The 18,967-nt window shown below is 39.3% G+C and overlaps 1 protein-coding gene across 5 annotated transcripts in view; it reads left to right on the top strand.

Moving 5' to 3' along the window:
- The window catches only part of Galnt1 (polypeptide N-acetylgalactosaminyltransferase 1), a 125,368-nt gene that overhangs the window by 36,529 nt on the left and 69,872 nt on the right, over positions 1–18,967 (top strand). For all 5 annotated transcript variants that reach the window (XM_060377594.1, XM_060377593.1, XM_060377596.1 and 2 more), the window contains exons 4-5: positions 7,151–7,325; positions 15,119–15,285. In XM_060377594.1, coding sequence (XP_060233577.1) covers positions 7,151–7,325; positions 15,119–15,285 — 342 coding nt within the window. The remainder of the gene's footprint in view (positions 1–7,150; positions 7,326–15,118; positions 15,286–18,967) is intronic.

The following is an 18,967-nucleotide window of genomic DNA, read 5'->3' as shown; positions in this document are numbered from 1 at the left end:
CTTTTTAATTTATCCACTCCCCCATTTATTTATTTGTTACATATATAGTATTCTGCCTGCACACCAGCAGAGGGCACCAGATCTCATTATAAATGGTTGTCAGCCATGATCGGGGAATTGAACTCAGGCCCTTCTAGGGGAAGAAATCTTTAAAAGTACTGGGGAATTGTATTTGCTCATATTGTAGATAGCTCCAATTAGCACTTTCAAGGAAAGCTATAGATTATCTTGCAGTGAGATCATTGCAGTGTTGTGGGAAGCAAAGAAAACACAAAGGACCTGGATAGGTAATGCTGATGTTTTGGCGGGGAACATGAAAAATTCGGGTTGTTTTTTGTTTGTTTGTTTGTTTGTTTTTGTTTTGTTTTGTTTTTGACAAACAGGGTTTATCTGTGTAGCCTTTGCTGTCCTGGAATTTCCTCTGTAGACTACCTGCTTCTGCCTCCTAAGTACTGGGATTAAAGGTGTGCACCACCACCCCTGGCTTGGCAGTTTTACTCTTGTAAAAATGATATGTCGTTATTCTTCCAGTTCAAATTTTCTTTGACTCTTCAGTTTTTATAACGAGGAAGACACTTGGTCACCCAAAATTTGTGATCTAAAAGTTATTTATTTGTGTTAGTAACTGTGCATGCTTAACCATAATTTTTATAGATGGGTTTATAGTACCAGTTCTGCTTAGTTGCTAGAACAGGATGTTAGTGATACCTAGATTAACCCCATCAATCTACTTATAAGTTCATGAAATAATACTTTATGGCTTTGCTGCTATATGAATAACATTGCTGAGTGACAAAACACTGCCTTCCTAACTGTGGATAGAGCTGGACACCTGCTCCCTTTAGACAAAGGACAACTGTTATTTCTCACTGGTATGAAACTTGCTGTTCCTACCCCAGACAGAGTGACTTACCTCTCCTTCAACCAACTTTAGTGTATTGTCAGTTAGAGTGAGAGCTTTTGGTTTCCGTCTGGAATTCAGAGGCTTAAAAGCAAGTGAGAATAGGGACACTGTCATGCCTGAAAACTCACTTGGAGAATGTGTTTAAAGCTCTGACAGATGCTGGACAAGAGCAGAGAAAGAGCTGGAGAGATGGCTTAGCAGTTAAGATCACACTAGCTGCTCCTGAAGAGGACTTGGGTTCAGTTCCCTACATCCACACAGTAGCTCACAACCATGTGCAACTCCAGTTCCAGGCAGGGAATTTGATACATAATGTGTAGGCAAAGCACTCATACACATAAATAAAATAAATCCATCTAAAAAAAATTCTCCCTTCAAGAAACTTGTCAAAGCTAAGCATGATGCCTGCAGTGTTGGCATTTGTTAGGGTGAAAGAGGATCTTGTGGCATGCTGTGGATTTTGACCCATCTGCAGGCAGTGGTCAAACCCTCAAAGGATTTCAGACAAGGCGTTAAGTCGTCTAACAAGATTGGAACTTTTGAATGAATTGGTGGTTGTGGCTAGAGTGGACTAGAAGAGAAACACGGGTAGCAAGAACTAGTTAGAGGCTATCCTTGAAAGTTTGGAAGAAAGAAAAGTTTAAGTTGACACTCATATGTCCTTGCTTAAATAGATTGCTGAGGCAGACTCCCAGAAGAGGAGGAGCTTGGATGAGACTCTGGGTCTTAGAAGCCCAGGAATAAGTATTGTTCAAGTATTACTGAGATGTAGTTTGTTTCCTCCCTTGTCCCTCTGATGCATCCACACAGTAGACTCTTTTTTTCTCCTGTGTTGCCAATATGTTTCATAATAAGGTTTCTGATGACTGTTCTAAGTTCCATTTCAGAAAATATAAGCATGGAAGGCAGTGATTGGGTGTACTATTGAAAAACAGAGATCTGCAGCTTCTTTAAGACACTTCAGCATGAGGAAGTGGGTAAACAAGGTTAAAGAAATATCTGTGCACACATATGTTTTGTACATTGAGAGAGCCGTATTGGTGAAAAGAGGGAAGAGGAAATTATCAGCAAGTAGGACAGTGCAGTATTGAAATTGCAAGAAAGGGGTCATTCATGAAGATCCTAAGGTTAATGTGGTTTTGAGAACCACTAGTAGCATAGACTTCAAAGAAAAGGAGTTAACTTTTGTACGAAAGTACAAAGTAATAGAGAAATGGGTTGGAAATAACAGCATGAAATGAGGTGATAATGCTTTGCCTGTGGAGAAAAAGTGAACCCAATCATTTCAGAAAAGGTTATGAGGTTAGTGAGCCTCTTTCAGAGAGCTGGATTTGAGTTAGAGATTGAGGAGACAAATGAAGTAGCTTTTTGATGGCCTGGGGGTATCTGGTGTTGAATTGAGAAGGATATTAGCAGTGGGAGAGCACTACTTTGAAGAAACACTGCTAGCTTTCTGCCACTGTAACAAGCATGAAAGGTAAATCACTGTTGCTTTTAGACCTGTGTATGGCAAGGGCAGAGCGTGTAGTAGACGAAGCTGCCCACCTGTGATGACCAGGAAACAATGAAGTGGGTGGGGGCCACAGGGTCTGAATATCCCCTTCATGGATACGTACTCACTTGCTGGTCCCACCTCTTAAACATTCACTTGCTTGGCAGACAGGCAGAATTTGTGTTTTTAAAACTACATTACTTGAGTTTCTTATAATTCCAGATATTTAAATCTCCATCTTAAAATCACAGCAACAATGAGGAAATTATTATATATCTTTTTTTCTTAGTGAATCTGTGGATACATTTATATATTCTTGAGAGAGTTGATGAAAACACTGAGTAACTTCATATTTTGTAGGATCTTGCTCTGGTGTCCCTTATGCTCCTTTGCTCTTAGATCTCTGCTGAAAGAATTCAGACAGAACACACAGTAGTGTAAACAGTATGTTACAAAGTGAACTAGGTCACCCTCAATAGATGAGAATGGGCAGTGGCCAAAGGGACCATTGAAAAGTAGGACACTGAGAGTGGCCAGAAAAACCATTGTACAATGTAGGAAAGTCTCAGGGGGTTAGATTGGCCAGTGACTAGTAAGACCATTGTGCTCACCTTCAGTTTTTTATGGGCTTTGTACTGTTTCTAAAGTCTCTGACCACGTAGTTCTTCAGATGACTGACAGACCTATCTTTCAGACAGTCTAGAATGTTCAGCTCTACCCAGAGCCAGGGTTTCAGGGATGGGATTGTGTTATCCAGCTTGTGTAGCAACCATTCTAATGACTGGACCATCTGCTTGGCCCTGTACTATAATTTCAGTGACATTTCAAAGCTTAAAAAGGGGCAGTTGTGGTGACGTTTTCCTTCTTTCAGTCTATGGGGGAGGCGGTATATGCATATGTGTGTGCTTATACTTATGTATGGCACACAGATGTCAGAGTTGATGTCTGGTATCTTCCTTTATCGCTTTGTGTCCTAATTTTTTTCCCCCTGCAGTTTTTTTGAGACAGAATTTCTCTGTGTTGCCCTGGCTGTCCTGGAACTCACTCTAGATCAGGCTGGCCTCAAACTCAGAGGTTCACATACCTCTACCTCCCAAGTGCTGGGATTAAAGGTAAATGCCACCGCTGGCCTGGGTAATGTGTTATTTTTTTTGAGACAGGTTTTCTTAAGCTGATGCTCACTTATTGGGCATAATTATCCAGCCAGAAATTCCCAAAGGTCCTCCTGTCTGCTTCTCTAGCACTGGGGTTGCAGCCACGTGCTGCTCCACTCAACTTTCTGACAAGCACTTTACCAACTTTACTTCCAGTTTTAGGAAAGTCAGTTGTGATGTTTCTTCCTTCTTTTAGGTATCACTGTTTTCACTCACTAAATTAGTGTGCTAAGAAGATGAGAAAGGGTGAACAAAGCTTATTTTCAAGGAAAAGATGAAGCAAGTCTCTTCCCTGTAGATCTGCTGGTCATAGAAGATGTCCAAGAACAAACAAAACAAAACACCAACCAAACAACTAAACCAACCAACCAAACCAAACCCCTACCAAGCATAAGGTCTTCTACCCATTGCCCTCAGAATCCCCAAGACTAAATAGGAATAAAACTTACTAGTAGGACCTTCAGGAACCAGTAACAAAATTAATTTTGCACCTATCTATATAGTGCTGTGTGTGGCATGTGTGCATTGGAGGTAAACAGACAACCTGCACGCAGGACTGGATTTCAGCCTCTTCACAGGGTGGGTTCTAGGCCTCAAACTCAGGTTGTTGAGCCAGCTGTTAAGCACCTTTATCTACTGAGCTGTTCCAGTAGACTCGTAACAACTGAGAGCCTGTGATTTCAGTTCTTGGTTTTATAAACTGCTGATTATAAGGACGGCTGTCTTCTCAGTGATATTCAGGTCTGCTGATAGTGTCTGCCTGGCTACTTTGTAGTATTGGTAGTTGCCTTTACCACACCTCAGACAGCACCTACTGACTAGTACTTAGGCAGATGATGTCGATCTGAGAAGGCTTTTCTATGTCCTTAAAGTTACCTCTATTTTTGTATAGAGGCACTTTCAGAACACTTAAAAAACAAAAACAAACAAACAAACAAACAAAAACAAGACTCACTACTAGAAAATAAAGCTTTCCAAGTTTAAAAATAAGCAAGTGGGCTGGAGAGACAGCCCGGCAGTTAAGAGCAGTTGTTCCTATAGAAGACTGGGTTCAAGTCTCAGAACACACATAATGGCTCACAGCCATATGTAACTTTAGTCCCAAGGGATCAGATCTGACTCCTCAGGCACCAGACATGCCTGTGGTGTACATGTATACATGTAGGGAAAACACTCATACCCATAAAAATAAGTCTAAAAAGTAATAAAGAAATTGTAAACAAAACTTATTTTGTATGCCATTCTTGCTCTTTCTGCCTTCTTTTATTCACCCTGTGCAGATGACAGCTCTAATACAGTAACTTCTAAGCTTGGTGTATCCTTCAGCTTAAAATTTCTTGGAACTTTTTTTTTTTTTAACTCTTAAAAGCATAGCAGCTTTATTTGTAATAGCCAGAACCTGGAAACAACCCAGATGTCCATCAACGGAAGAATGGGTACAGAAATTGTGGTATTTCTACACAATGGAATACTACTCAGCAATCAAAAAGGAGGGAATCATGAAATTTGCAGGCAAATGGTGGGATCTAGAAAAGATCATTTTGAGTGAAATATCCCAGAAGGAGAAAGACAAACACGGTATATACTCATTTATATAGACCTATAAGATATGATAAACATAATGAAATCTATACACCTAAAAAAGATAATCAAGAGAGCGGACATGGGGTAAGATGATCATTCCTCGTTTAGAAAGACAGATGGGATGTGCATTGAACGTATGACAGGAGTCTACTGAGCGCATCTGAAAGACTCTAACTAGCAGTGTTTTCAAAGCAAAGACTCATGACCAAACCTTTGGCAGAGTACAGGGAATCATAAGAAAGAAGGGGAGTTAGTTTGATGGGGAAAGGATAGGAGCTCCACAAGGACCAAATATATCTGGGCACAGGGTCTTTTCTGAGACTGACATTCAACCAAGGACCATGTATGGATATAACCTAGAACCTCCGCTCAGATGTAGCCTGTGGTAGCTCAGTAACCAATTGGTTTCCCAAAGTGAAGGGAACAAGGACTATTTCTAACAGGAACTCAATGACTGGCTCTTTGGCCTCCCCACCCCCCAAGGGAGGAGCAGTCCTGTTAGGCCACAGAGGAGGGCTTTTGCAGCCAGTCCTGAAGATACCTGATAAAACAGGATCAGATGAATGGGGAGGAGGTCCTCCCCTATCAGTGGACTTGGAAAGGGGCATGGTGGAGATGCGAGAGGGAGGGAGGGAGGGACTGGGAGGGAATGAGGGATCGGAACACGGCTGGGATACAGAGTTAATAAAATGTAACTGATAAGAAAAAAAAATTAAAAAAAAAAGCGTAGTAGAGCAGAATCTGCAGAATGCTCATGATCTGGCACGGTGCTCTTGTTCACAACGCGGTTACCTCCATACAGCATTACTTAGGAGTAGTTATGCTTGGTACTCCACCTCACATGCTCACTATATATAAACTATAGATAAACTCCAGCATTTTCATCTGAACCTGCTCATTAGTTCAGTGTAAAGCTACTGTGAAACACTTGACTAAGCTTCTGTAGAGCTTACATGTCAGAGCCATGATCTAGTGTTCTGGGCTTGCGTTAAGTTTATTAATTGTGAGAGATGGTGACTGATGAGAGACATGGAAAGAAGTCCTGGAAGGACAAATTGTGTGGCAGTGAAGTGATGATAGTTGATTCTGGGCCAAATGTAAATGACAGTCTCCAGGAACATGAATTTGTGCTTCTCCAGTTGATGTTTCACTGTGAAAGTGGTGGCATGAGTGTTTCTTAGTCACAGAACAAGTGAAAGTTACAGATCAGCATGCTTGCCAGATACATTGGTGAGAGCTACAGGTAGGCACTTTACAGCAAAGTAGGGAGTTCTCTACAATGGGTATCTAATGATATCCTTAGCTTTTGGATTGGTAGTGGTTAGAGGTGTGCTAAGAATACATTTCAAAGTTATCATGTAGTCAAAAGGTCATTGAAGATAGCCAAAGATAATTTGGCAGTGGACCTTCAACATTCCAACTCTCCATAGTCACAGAGTTCTAATCAGTCAGCCAACATTGTACAATCTTCAACATAGGTCTATCTTTTGGAGACTTCAGGTTGTAAGAATAATGAATAAGTTATTTAGAAAGGAAAGGGAAGCCATTTTAGTTGCCTTTAAAAGGTGGGGCAGTAGTTTCCTATGGTAAAGATAGAATTGGGAAGGGGGATATCAGAGGTGGCAGCCTGCCTGAGAGCAGAGAGGAAAAGGCACAATTAGATGGAAGTGGCAGCAATTGAGCCAAAGGAGGGAGTACTTAGGAGTACTCAGCAGGCTTAGACAATTAGGTTAAATTCCATGAAGGGAAGTGAGTAGCATTGAAGCTTGTTTACATCTAGGAAGGCTGCAGCGGTGGTTTCCGAGGTATCTGCAAAGCCGTTTAAGATTCTAAATGAAAAAGAGTAAGTCTGAGAGGCCAGTGTCACTTCACCAACATGGGGCAACTGTAAAGGCTGGGAGGACCCAGAAGAGGCTCTATTGTTGAGGACACAGTTTTTACTTGAATGTTGTTACTCGAAAGCTTGCATGAGTTGTCATGAAATTAGTGTCAGTTAAGCTTCTTCCTTCTTCTTAGTTCTAGAGCCAGTACAGAAGCCTCATGAAGGTCCTGGAGAAATGGGGAAGCCAGTCGTCATTCCTAAAGAGGATCAAGAAAAGATGAAAGAGATGTTTAAAATCAATCAGTTCAATTTAATGGCAAGTGAGATGATTGCACTCAACAGATCTTTACCAGATGTGAGGTTAGAGGGGTAAGTACATAGTGTGTCCTGGTTGCACTTGAATGGAAGGTTGTCTGCATTACCCAGGAGTCCTTTGCCTTAGTGCTGGTTTTTCTGTCACAGGTGCTGTTTAACTCTACTTAATTCTAAGTTAAGTGCTGATGTAGTAACATCCAGGATGTTACTGTTCTGCTGACTCAGGAACTAGGAAAGTGATTACTTCTCCTAATGTATACCAAACACAAAAATATTCATGTGTCCAACCTTTTACAGAAAGACTTTAGGTGTATGTATTGATGCAGTGGAATATGTAGTCCCATGTATACATCTGCTGTGCAGCATCATCCAAAACAATATATGTCCAACCCCGGAAAGTTCCCCTTATTTTTATTTCCGGTTACTTCTCCCACCTCCAGAGACAACCGTTGTTTGGACCCTTGTATACAGAGGTTATATACTTCTCCATTGTAGAAAACAGGAAAGTCTAGACTTGTGCTGCACAACACTGTGCCAGTAGACAGCAGTACTGACTCAATTGCATAAATCCTTAAAGGGAGCTGGAGAGATGCGCATGAGTCAGCATTCACTGCTCTTGCAGAGGGCCCAAGTTTCACTCAAAGCACCTACAGTGGGCAGCTCACAACCACTTATAATTCCAGTTTCAGGGGGATCTAACTCCCTCTTCTGGCCTCTGAGGGCACCTGCGCTCACATGTACATTTTACACATACACAATTACAAAAGAAAATCTTTAAAAAAAAACTCAAGGATGTACATGCCATGTGCCTTTATAAGTAGATATTAGAAGCATATTTAAAAAAAATTAGATCAAAACCTTTAATGCCTCAAATCTCAGCACTTGGCAGGCATATCTCTTTTGAGTTCAAGGCCAGCCTGGTCTATACAATGAGTTCTAGGGATATATAGACCCTGTCTCAAAACAAACAGAACCAAAACAAAACCTAAAATTTTAAATCAAATTACCAGTTCCTACAAAATTATAAGTGATGCCAGAGAAAAGCAGAAATGGTAAAATAGTATAACTATTAAATCAATAAATTGTATAAGGCCTTTGTATATGGACATATATAAACAAATAATAACAAATTTCCAGTCACACAGAGCCTTGTCACTGAATTACATTTTTTGTACATCTAAGGAAGAAACAAAGCCAGGCTTTTATCAGAAAAAGAAGGAGCATACTAGTGTGCATCATGAAGTCAGTGATCAGTGTAAAAGTTAGATAAGGACATAATAAACAAGGAGTGTTAGCCTAATCTCACTAATAGGGTAGACATGGCTTTATGAGTGAAAAGTTAATTGAATCTAGCAATATATAAATTTCATACATTGAAGCCAAACGTCCATACCTAAGAAGATGGTTAAAGTTGAAATTCACTACAGTAGCAGAGAAAGGATATGTTGATGTGTTTATTTCATTAAATACAGAGAAAATATTTGTTAAGATTTGTTGCTGTCATTTGAGCTTCAAAGGGTACTTCCTTAATCTGATCTGTAGGCTGTCTGAACAGAGCAGCACAGAAACCCCTTACAGCAAATACTCATGTTGAATAGTGACCCCGAGAACTCAGGGACAGGTGCAGTGCTTGGTGCACTACTTCTGTTCAGTGTTCACATTGATGGTTTGCCACGTGTGGGGTACATTTGGCTCTCGAGGCTGGGCAGGAGGATTGTGAGTTTGAGGAAAGCCTATAGATACATAAGCTCTGCCTCAGCCTTATTCTCAACCTCCAACCCTCAAATGGGTTATAGATAGAGAATTATTGTCCATAAGGTGATGGTTTCGGGGGGGGGGGTCTGTTATTCTAAGGAAGAGATATTAGTATATGTTAGTTTTTTTTGGGGCAAAAGCTAGAAGATATTTTTAAAATGTCTTTTTAGATATTATTGAACATATCAAATGTGGGGGGGATCTGCATTTTGAAGGAAATTCTGAAGTGCTATTGAGAAGTGAAATACCTAAATAAATGAAGACAATACCCTATGTTTAACATAATATTATAAAGATGTTGATTCTCTCAAATTTATTTAACTTAGTGTAGTTCTAATCATAAGTGTGTGTGTGTGTGATTTGATTAGTTGATTGTTGATTATGCTACTGGAAATACAGAGCTGGAAGAGCCAGGAATTGTAAAATTATGAAGATTTCTTTAAAACCTTTAGTAATCAAGATAGGAAGTTCTTACAAAATTAGGATAGATTGGTGGAACAAAGCAAGGAGTTTTATTCACATCTCATACATTACAGCATTTAGGAATCAGGCAAAAAGATCTCTGTGAGTTGTTCCAGGACAGTAGGGCTACACGATGAGACCCTATCTCAAACAGCAACAAATAGTAAACAGAATAGGATACTTTGAAGTAGTAGAAATGAACAAAAGCTCCATGTCATTCCAAGGATGAATCTCACCAACATAATAAATAGCAAAATAATCATATAATGCATATAGAGAGTAATACTGCTTGTGAAAAAGTCAAAACAGACCAAATAAAACTTGTGGAACCACCATAGTTTCTCCTTTGGGACAAATGAGATGGCAACAGCAACGGGGTAGTTTGCGAGGATGTGACAGTGTTTTCTTCTCACTTAGTAACAGTTACATGGTTTTTTGCTCTGTGCTAGCTCATTCAGCTCACATTTGTTGGGTGTGTTTGTTTTGTTTTTGCAGTTCTGGGAATTGAGCCCAACAAATTTGTTTTGTGTACTCTGTATTTGCTATTCTTCATAATATAATCAATTTGGAAATGAGGGGGATGTGAAGCACTTTATAGCAGCACGTGGAGATAAGGCAGCTGTGATGGTGTGTGGCTTGAGAGTATAAAGCAGTATTTGTGTGTTGATGAAAATGACTCAGTTGAGGGAAATTAAAAGGGGGTGGTTAAGAGCAAAGACTTTGGGCATCAGGTGAGATGGTACGTAGATAAAAACAGATCATTTGTGCCTCCTATAGAGGAAAAAGCATGATTTCATAGTTCAGACACTTGTAGGATGGTGTGTATATGTTGGTGGCATTATGGAAATTCACTTCAGAAGCTTTTATTTCCTTTTTGAAGTTGGAAACAAAGTTTTAAGTGCGAAGGGCAAGAGTGGTTTAGGAATCTGAGATGTGAAAGAGCTTGAAGGAAAGCAGTAGTGCTGCTAGTGTGAGGAGAGAGCCCACATGAGGGGTAGGCTGGCTTTTGTGAGCCACATTGAATAATCCAAGCACAGATGCACAACTAGGACAAAGTTGGATCGAGCTAAGTCTTCATTAAATTTACCTTTATTCTAGCTTTCTGTTTAATATTGTTTGCATTTTGTTCCCACCTTTCCTATTTTGCTAATGGGCACAGTTTTAGCTGATTCAAATTTCAGCTTCCCAGTATTGCTTTGGGGCTGTACATTTTGTTTTCATTCATTTTGCATAACATCTGGGCATGCTGTAATGGTGGATTTAGTTTTACTTGTTTTCATGTGTGTTCATATCAGCGTAATATAGTTTTGATCTGAACATTCACATTTTATTTAAGTGTTGGGTATTTCTCAGATACAGATACATTAACTCCAGTTTGATCTTCTGGACCAACTTGTATATAATAACTTGATAGTGACATAGTCCGAGTCTGGCACTTCCATTTACTAACTTATGATTACCAGACTCTGTATTTCAGAGAAGTTCTTTCCCCTCACAAGTGTGATTGGGAGGATTGATCCAGTGCTGTGATGTTACCCAGCACCTAGGATCCAGAAGGCCAAGAGTGAGCACTGTGTCCACTGAGGATTCTTGAGAGAACCTGGTTTCCAAAGAGGATTCATAGTGAAATGCCAAGTCAGAAATACAGACTAGCCTTAGCTCAAACTCACGCTGGAGCTGGGCAGCAACTGTGTTCCGAGCAGCTTCCTAAATGGAAAGATACTCTCTCTAGCCTGTGACTTGCTCACCACATTTTGAAGTCCAACCCCCCCCCCCCCCCCCCCCCAGTTTCTAGAATATAAACTTAACTAGTTTGGATCATCCTGTGAATTTTACTGCCTTATGAGTTGCCAAGATCATTCATATTTGCTTATAGACACTGGAGGAAAGAATGGCATTGTTCAGTGTTAAGAATGCTTTCTAATATGTGATCTTAGGAAAGGAGCCCTACAACAAATTCCAAGTTAGTCAGAGGCCAAATCCATCCTATGTAGTTCACTCTTACATGTTTAAGAAGTAATAATGGTACCACTTACCGCGTACTAATTGGGTAGCAGTCTGTGTAAATACCATACTTAAATAGTTGTCAAAATCAGACCTTGACAAAATGACCTGTCTTGTGTACATAATAAGTAACCCAAATGAAATTGGATTCCCAGTCTCTGTGGCTGGGCTGCTGCTTTTATGGCTAATCTCAGTCAGTCTTAACTTGAGTGTATACAGGCAGGACCTGTAACAGCAGCACTCAGCACTGCTTGCTAGGTAGCCAGGCTTCTTATAAATGTTATATTATTGTTGGTAAAAAGCTAGTAATCGACCAAAGTTAGTAGGTCATGAAAACTGCAGTACATTTAGAGAGCCGTGGAGAAGAGGATTAGAGTATATGTGATGGGTGTTTTTACCTTTACTTAAACCTCCTTTCTGAGTTCTTTCATATACTACTGCAGTGTTAGGATATATATATATATATATATATATATATATATATATATATATATATATAGTGAGGGGCCAGATTTTATCATAAATGTTGAATTTGATATGTGGTTACACCACTTACTAGCTGTCAGTTTGACCAAGCTTCTTAATTTCTCTACTCTTAGTTTCCTCATCTGTAAAACTCCTAATTTCAGGATACTTTAAAACGTTAGTTAGCAGGACCTTTGCAGTGCCTCAAGAATTAGAATAGCCTTGAATTTTAACCATGGAAAGAAAAGATCCCGGGAAAACTTCATCTCTTGCTAAGAACAAGGCAGGATTGGAGAGGAGCTATTTTCCTCTTTCCCTTTCTTTACTACTGCAGCCTTCAGGCAGTTTTACATAAGCGACACAGTGGCAGCAGTGAATAGAGAAGAGAGAACCTTTCCCTGACCAGAGGCCACCTGGTCCCCAGAGCATAGGTAGAGTTCCCACCGCTTTCCTTTCTCTGTGTCCTGCCACCACACGTAATAGTACAGATTCAGAAGTGCTGATGCCTATCAATAGTGAATGGAAAAATAAATTACTACATATGTTCATAACACAAAGAGTATACAGCAATAAAAATAAACTCAAATGCTGGCTCAGCCATTGAGAGCACTGGCTGCTCTTCTGGAGGACCTGGCTTCAATTCCCAGCATCCATACCATCTCACAAACCATCTCCAACACAAGTACCAGGGGATCAAATGCCCTCTTTTGGCCACTGCAGGCCCCAGGTGTACACATGGCACACAGGTATGCACACAGATAGAATACCCATACACATAAAATAAAATAAAATTGAAAATAAATGTGCTGTTACACATTATAGTGTGGATGTTATACATATAATGTTGAGTGAAAAGAATTCAGACAGAAGGATATGCTGTGCACCAGTACTTAGGTTGTCCTGGGACTTAGTTCTTGCTGAGATCTTTTCAAGGAATCTGCAAGGTGAGATCCCATTTTCATAATACCAAAATGTTTTTCCTTTATATTCTTAAATTTTCAACTAGTAAACAAAAATCTTGAAGGGCTTGGTGAATTAATAACTAGGCAAAGGAAAGATTGTATAATAGTTTGTATAGGGAAAGCTTAATGTGAAAGCTATTGCCTCTAATGGGTCTAATCATAAGGGGGTGTCTTAGTTACTGTTTATTGCGATGAAGACACACCATGACCAGGGTAGCTTATAATAAAAAAAGCATTTCATTGGGGCTTCCTTACAGTTTAGAGGGTTAGTTCGTGATCATGCTGGCAGGCAGGCGTGACACTGGAGTAGTAGCTCCACACTCAGGAGGCAGAGAGTGGAGACTAAGCTTAGTCTAAGCTTTTGAAACCTCAAAGTCCACACCTAGTGACACATCTCCTCCAACAAGGCCACACCTCCTGATCTTTCCTACACTCTGTCAGCCGAGGACCAGGTATTTAAATATATGAGTCTGTGGGAGCCATTCTCATTCAAACCATCACAAGGGGTTAAGACAATTATAATAGATAACCTAGGATTTAAAGGAAAGTATCAAGAAGAAAATTATGGAAGGGAGCCCCCTGTGCCTGTAATGTACACCTCTTTGGAGAAGGACTGATTGCATTTACTGATAGCAGAAAAGTTTGTTGCTTTTCCCTAGTCAGACTTGGTGATCTTCAGAATGGGAACTGGCAGTCAGGCCTGACAAGCCAGAAATGTATTTAAGTGTGTATTTGCACAAGAAGTCAAGACCAGAATGAAAAAATAAGAACTACCTTTCACCATGCACTTGGTGGCTCATGCCTTTAGTCCCAGCACTCGAAGCAGAGCAGACGGTTCTTTGTGAGTTTGAGGCCAGCCTGGTTTACAAAGCAAGTCCAGAACAGCCAGCACTTGTTACACAGAAAGAAACCTGTCTCGAAAACAAAACAAAGCAAAAAAAAGAACTACCTTATCAGAGTACACATAGCCAAACCTGACAAACCAGTTGTTGGGTACCTAGAAAACTTTCTGAGAATCTGTCTTCTGGGGTGCTACTAAAATTCAGTGGAACCCCATGAGTGTTTGTTGTAGCTCACCAGATAGTGTTGAGTGCTCACATACTCCACTTTGTCCTCCCTGCTGAAGGGAGAAGAAAGCACGTGAACACATACAAACCAGAAGGCAAGTTTCTTTCTCTATAATGTTGTTCTACCATTCTTTGCTGACAGAGCTTATTAATGCACCAACTACAAGGAGAGCCACTTAACTGGAGCCAATCCCATTATTATAGAGCCGCCAATGACAAGTCTTAAGGAAGCAATGAATAGATAATATGTACATTATTTGACAGATGGATCCTTTTTGAGAATGATGTCAAATGTGTTTGTGGATTCTTGTATTTTTAAAAGTCTACTTTATAACATAAATATACCAGTAGATAGAACTCACACAAACAAAAGTGCTTTGAAGTCCCCAGTTTCCAAACAAGTAAAGGAATTGTAAGTCAAAAGTTAGAAAAACACTGCTTTCCAAGCTATCAGAACTCTTCCATAATGCTGAAATACAGTACAGATAGGGAGCAAAAAGGAAGCCTCCGAGTCCTTTTTCATCTCTGCGTGTGTACCTTCACAGATATTATTCAGCTACACAGTGAAGGTCTCTCAGCATTTTGTGCATATAGTTCAGTCAAAAAGATTCTGATTTTTTTTTAAGCCAGTTGGTTCTTAAAGTGCAGTTTGAGATTGATACTATAGCCTTAGTTTGTTCGTCATTAAAAATGAATTAATTCACCCAGATGTGGTCACACCTTTAAATCCCAGTACTTGGGAGGCAGAGGCAAGAGGCTCTCTGTGAATTCTAGGGGAGCTTATTCTGCATATCAGGTCCCAGGCTAGCCAAGGCTACATAGTGAGACCCTGTTTCAAAAAAAAAAAAACAAAACAAAACCAAAAAAATTAAACAAAATGAATCAAACCAAAAACCTTCATCAGGAGAGCTTATTTTAAGAATATAGGCAATATCTTTAAGATAATTTTATTTAAATCTATTACTTTATATCAGTATTACTTCATATGCATACAACTTTAATCAAAACTTAAATGGAAAACCACTAAGAATCTCACCATTAGTACAAACTTTATTGTTCTGTCAACTTTTCTAGTACAGTTCCATTTACTGTCTTAAGGTCACTTTCATAAAGACATTTGCTTTGTCTCTAGGTGTAAAACAAAGGTGTATCCAGATAACCTTCCTACAACAAGCGTGGTGATTGTTTTTCACAATGAGGCGTGGAGCACACTTCTGCGAACAGTCCATAGTGTCATTAATCGCTCACCAAGACACATGATAGAAGAGATTGTTCTTGTAGATGATGCAAGTGAAAGAGGTAAATTCTGCATTTTAATGCCAGTGATATCAGATCTTTGATCACTAACAGTTTGCAAACTATTACTGTAACTTTAACCTAAGAATTAATTGTATGTAAACTTCCAATTTATCTAAAAATTCTTAGCATTTAAACTCATTCACATAAGTATACCATTGTGAAACATAAAAGTATTACTTTAGTGTTTAATTGTGCTGCATCTTAATCTTACCAGAAAAAGAAATAATGGGTTAAAATGTGTTGATGTAGAACAGGAAAGAAAAACCTACAAAATCTTGTTAGAATTTTTTCTGTAGTAAGCTGCATCTCTGAGCATGAGTGGAGAAATTAAATCTGAGTGGTAGGAAGAACTTTTAACAGCAAAATGGAGTTTAGACTGGAATTTTCTGGAGTCTTCTGCAGCTTTCCAGTTTCCTTTCTTTCTATAATTTCAGGAATGATTTGTAGTTAGCTGTGTTAACATGATTAAGCACGATTAGTACATTGTAGGTAATCTGACTGTTCTCACAAATCTCTGTCACGTCTCTTACTTAGATACCCTTCTGAGAATATAGGGATTTTTCACAGATTTAATGTTTCAGAAAGCACTCTTTTAAAAGATACACTAATTAAAAGTAACCACCATTGTTTATTCTGAATCCTTTTCTAAGATTTCACTTTGAAGAAGCTATAGAAAAGACAGTTGTTAAAATCAGAAACCAGTATTTCCCAATTGCTTCCTCCCTGGCCCCCAAAAGCTCCATCTATTTACCACTCAGTGTCATGTGTTGCACAGGTATTTCTCTGATCACATGGGAAAGATTTGGAGAGAACTACAGAAAGTAGATTCTTTTTGCTATTCATTCTTTTCTCTGTTGGTGTGTGTGTGCATGTGCACACATGTTTTGTTTTGTTTTTTTTAAGGATGTCTGTGTGTGGAGTTGTGCACTTGAGTGCAGGTGTTTCAAAGAAAATATCAGATCCCTTGGAGCTGGAGTTACAAGCAGTTCTGAGCCTCCCAAAGTGGGTTTTAGAAACTGAAGCTGGATCCTCTGGAAGAGCAGCAATTGCTCTTAGCCTCTGGGTCATCTCTCCAGCCCCCATGTCTTCTTAGCCCATCATTTTCACATCTTTAGATAGAATCAACTTTTTCACCCGTTCTCTCATTGCATCTGCTGAGGTGATTACAGTAAATATTATACCCTTTCCTAACTGAGTCCATGCTATATTTAAAAGTAGTTATAGGTAGACATTAGTTCTGGGAATAGTTTGTGTTAATAATAGTTTAAGTAAGCACAGAAGCTATTTAAAAGTGTAGTGTATAATAAATGTCAGAATGAATGAGAGCTATTATTAATTAAATAGACTGCACTTAAAGAATAACTGTTGACAGGGCAGGTGAGATGGTTCAGGAGGTAAAGTTGCTTGAGTTCAATCCCAGGAACCCACAATAGAAGAAGAGAGCTGACTCTCCTTATTTTCTTTTCAGTGCTAGAATTAGAATGCAAGTCCTTGTGCCTGCTAGACAAATGCCCTACCATTGAACCACATTCCTAGATGAGAACTGACTCTTAAAAGTTGCCCCTTGACCTCACCTGCCTCCTGTGGCATTTGTGCACCTGTGCTCACACCACATCATCTATACATACAATAATAACAAATAAAATGATAAAGTGAAATGTTTTAAAATGTCAAAAAAAAAGAAGCATATATTAATTATTTTTAGTTAGGAGCCAGTTCTTTTAGAAAATTAAGTTAATATAAGGACACGTTTATGCAGTATACTGCTTAATGATAGTGGTAGTTCTGATAAATGCATCATCAGATAATTTTTGTGATTTTTAAACTCACAGTATACATAACACAGATGACTGTGATGTTACTAGGCAATATCATACATGCTCTCCATGAAATACTGTTCTGCAGCACGTGACCATACAGACATTAGTCTTCCCAGTGACTTCTGCTTGGTTTATTTATGGGGAGATGTTGTTCTCAAACAAAATAAGATTATTTTTCTGTATCCCACCCCTGAAGGTTTTCTTATTCTGTGAGTGCTCAAGAAGGCTGTGTAGAATAGGAAGTTTTTGTAGAATGTGGTTGCATTTGAAATGTGCAGGTACTTACAACTCTGAAGTGACATAAGCTCACACATAGCAGTTCTCTCTTAGCCGTGTCTTCTTAGCACCCTAGTGTTTATAGACCTGTGAGAGAAAACTCAGGTGGGCAAATGTCTACTTTGATGCTGCACTAAGTCTTGTTGTTACTAAGTGGGGTCTCTTGAGTGCTAGCTAACCCGGGTTCTCTGATGAAGGGTCTGAGTCTTCTTTTTCTTCCTACCTAGAAAGTCTTGAGAATCTTTGTTTTCCTGTTTCTGGCATCTGGGAGTCATTCTACATTACTACAATTGAGATTGCAAGCAGGTTACCATCCATCCAGAGAGTTGCAGAATGTAGTTTTATTTGGCATCACTGTTTAGATGATAATTGTGGGTTACAGTAACCAGAGCAAATTTTTTACTATTATGTAACTCTGTGTGTCTGCTTTTCCCTATTTCAGAGACACAACATTCCTCACCTGGACTCTAAAATAGACCAACCAACCCTGTTTCTCTATTAGTGTTCATTTTCCCTCATCTGTTCTTCACAGTACATGTAGAGTAAGTATGTAAGAGAAACATGCAGGGCCCAGCAGTTAAGAGCAGGAGTTGCGTTTCCAGAGGACTTTTGTTTTTATTCCCAACATCCACATGGTGACTTACAACCATCTATATATAATTCTAGTCCCAAGGGATCCAATTCTTATGGCTTCCTTGGACACCAGGCACACATGTGGTAAAGAGACATACATGCAGGCAAAACACTCATATGCATAAAATAAAAGTAAATAAATCTTAAGTATAAAAATATGATGGTTGCAGTTCTCCAAGGGATGTATAACCTGACCCCAATTCTAGTTATATTTTGAGCCATTTACTTATGGCTGTTACTTATTCCCAAATGCCTGCTTTTGTCCACAGTGTCCTTTGAATCTGTTCAGAGTATCACCCCCTTTTCTGCTTAGGATCTTCACCTGTACAGGTCCTGCTCCCATACCCAGAACACTATTCTCTAGGAAATATTCTTCACTATCTTCACAACCTGGTTACCACCTAATCATCCTCAAAGCTTAGGTCAGAAGGTTATTTCCAGAAGGTTTTCTTGACCTTCCCAGACCTGTACTGTCACAGAGACTGCTATGGCCCCTCAACACACCTGGGAACACAGCTCTCACCACAGTTTCAAGATGTAGTATCTTTGGTGTCTCCATGGATAGACCCCCTCTTTTAGGGCTGCTGCTTACCATGATCTGACCCAAATCAAAGCCTATGTGGCCTGGATGTACTGATTTTTTTTTTTTTTAATATATAGTGTTCTAGCTAATAGTTCCCAGATATTATCAGAAACAGCATCTTTTTCCTGTTGTTGTTTGTTTTTGTTTTTGAAACATGTAGATTTGTTCTAAATCTGTTTGGTACATAGTATGTAGTGGTTTGTTTTGCAGTTTCTTTAGTGAGCTGAGATAGAAATGTCCAGATATGGAACTTGGCCTGTATAACATACCTGTAAGGTAAGGTGAAGTATTTGGTAAAACTATATCTGTATGAACAAGTCAGATATAAATGAAAACTTTCTGGATACTTTTGAAGTGAAAAGCCACAATC

The sequence above is a fragment of the Meriones unguiculatus genome, chromosome 2 (assembly GCF_030254825.1).
Source record: "Meriones unguiculatus strain TT.TT164.6M chromosome 2, Bangor_MerUng_6.1, whole genome shotgun sequence".
Lineage (NCBI taxonomy): Eukaryota > Metazoa > Chordata > Mammalia > Rodentia > Muridae > Meriones > Meriones unguiculatus.
The sequence above is the reverse complement of the archived record's forward strand: the minus strand, read 5'-3'. Positions and strand labels throughout refer to the sequence as shown.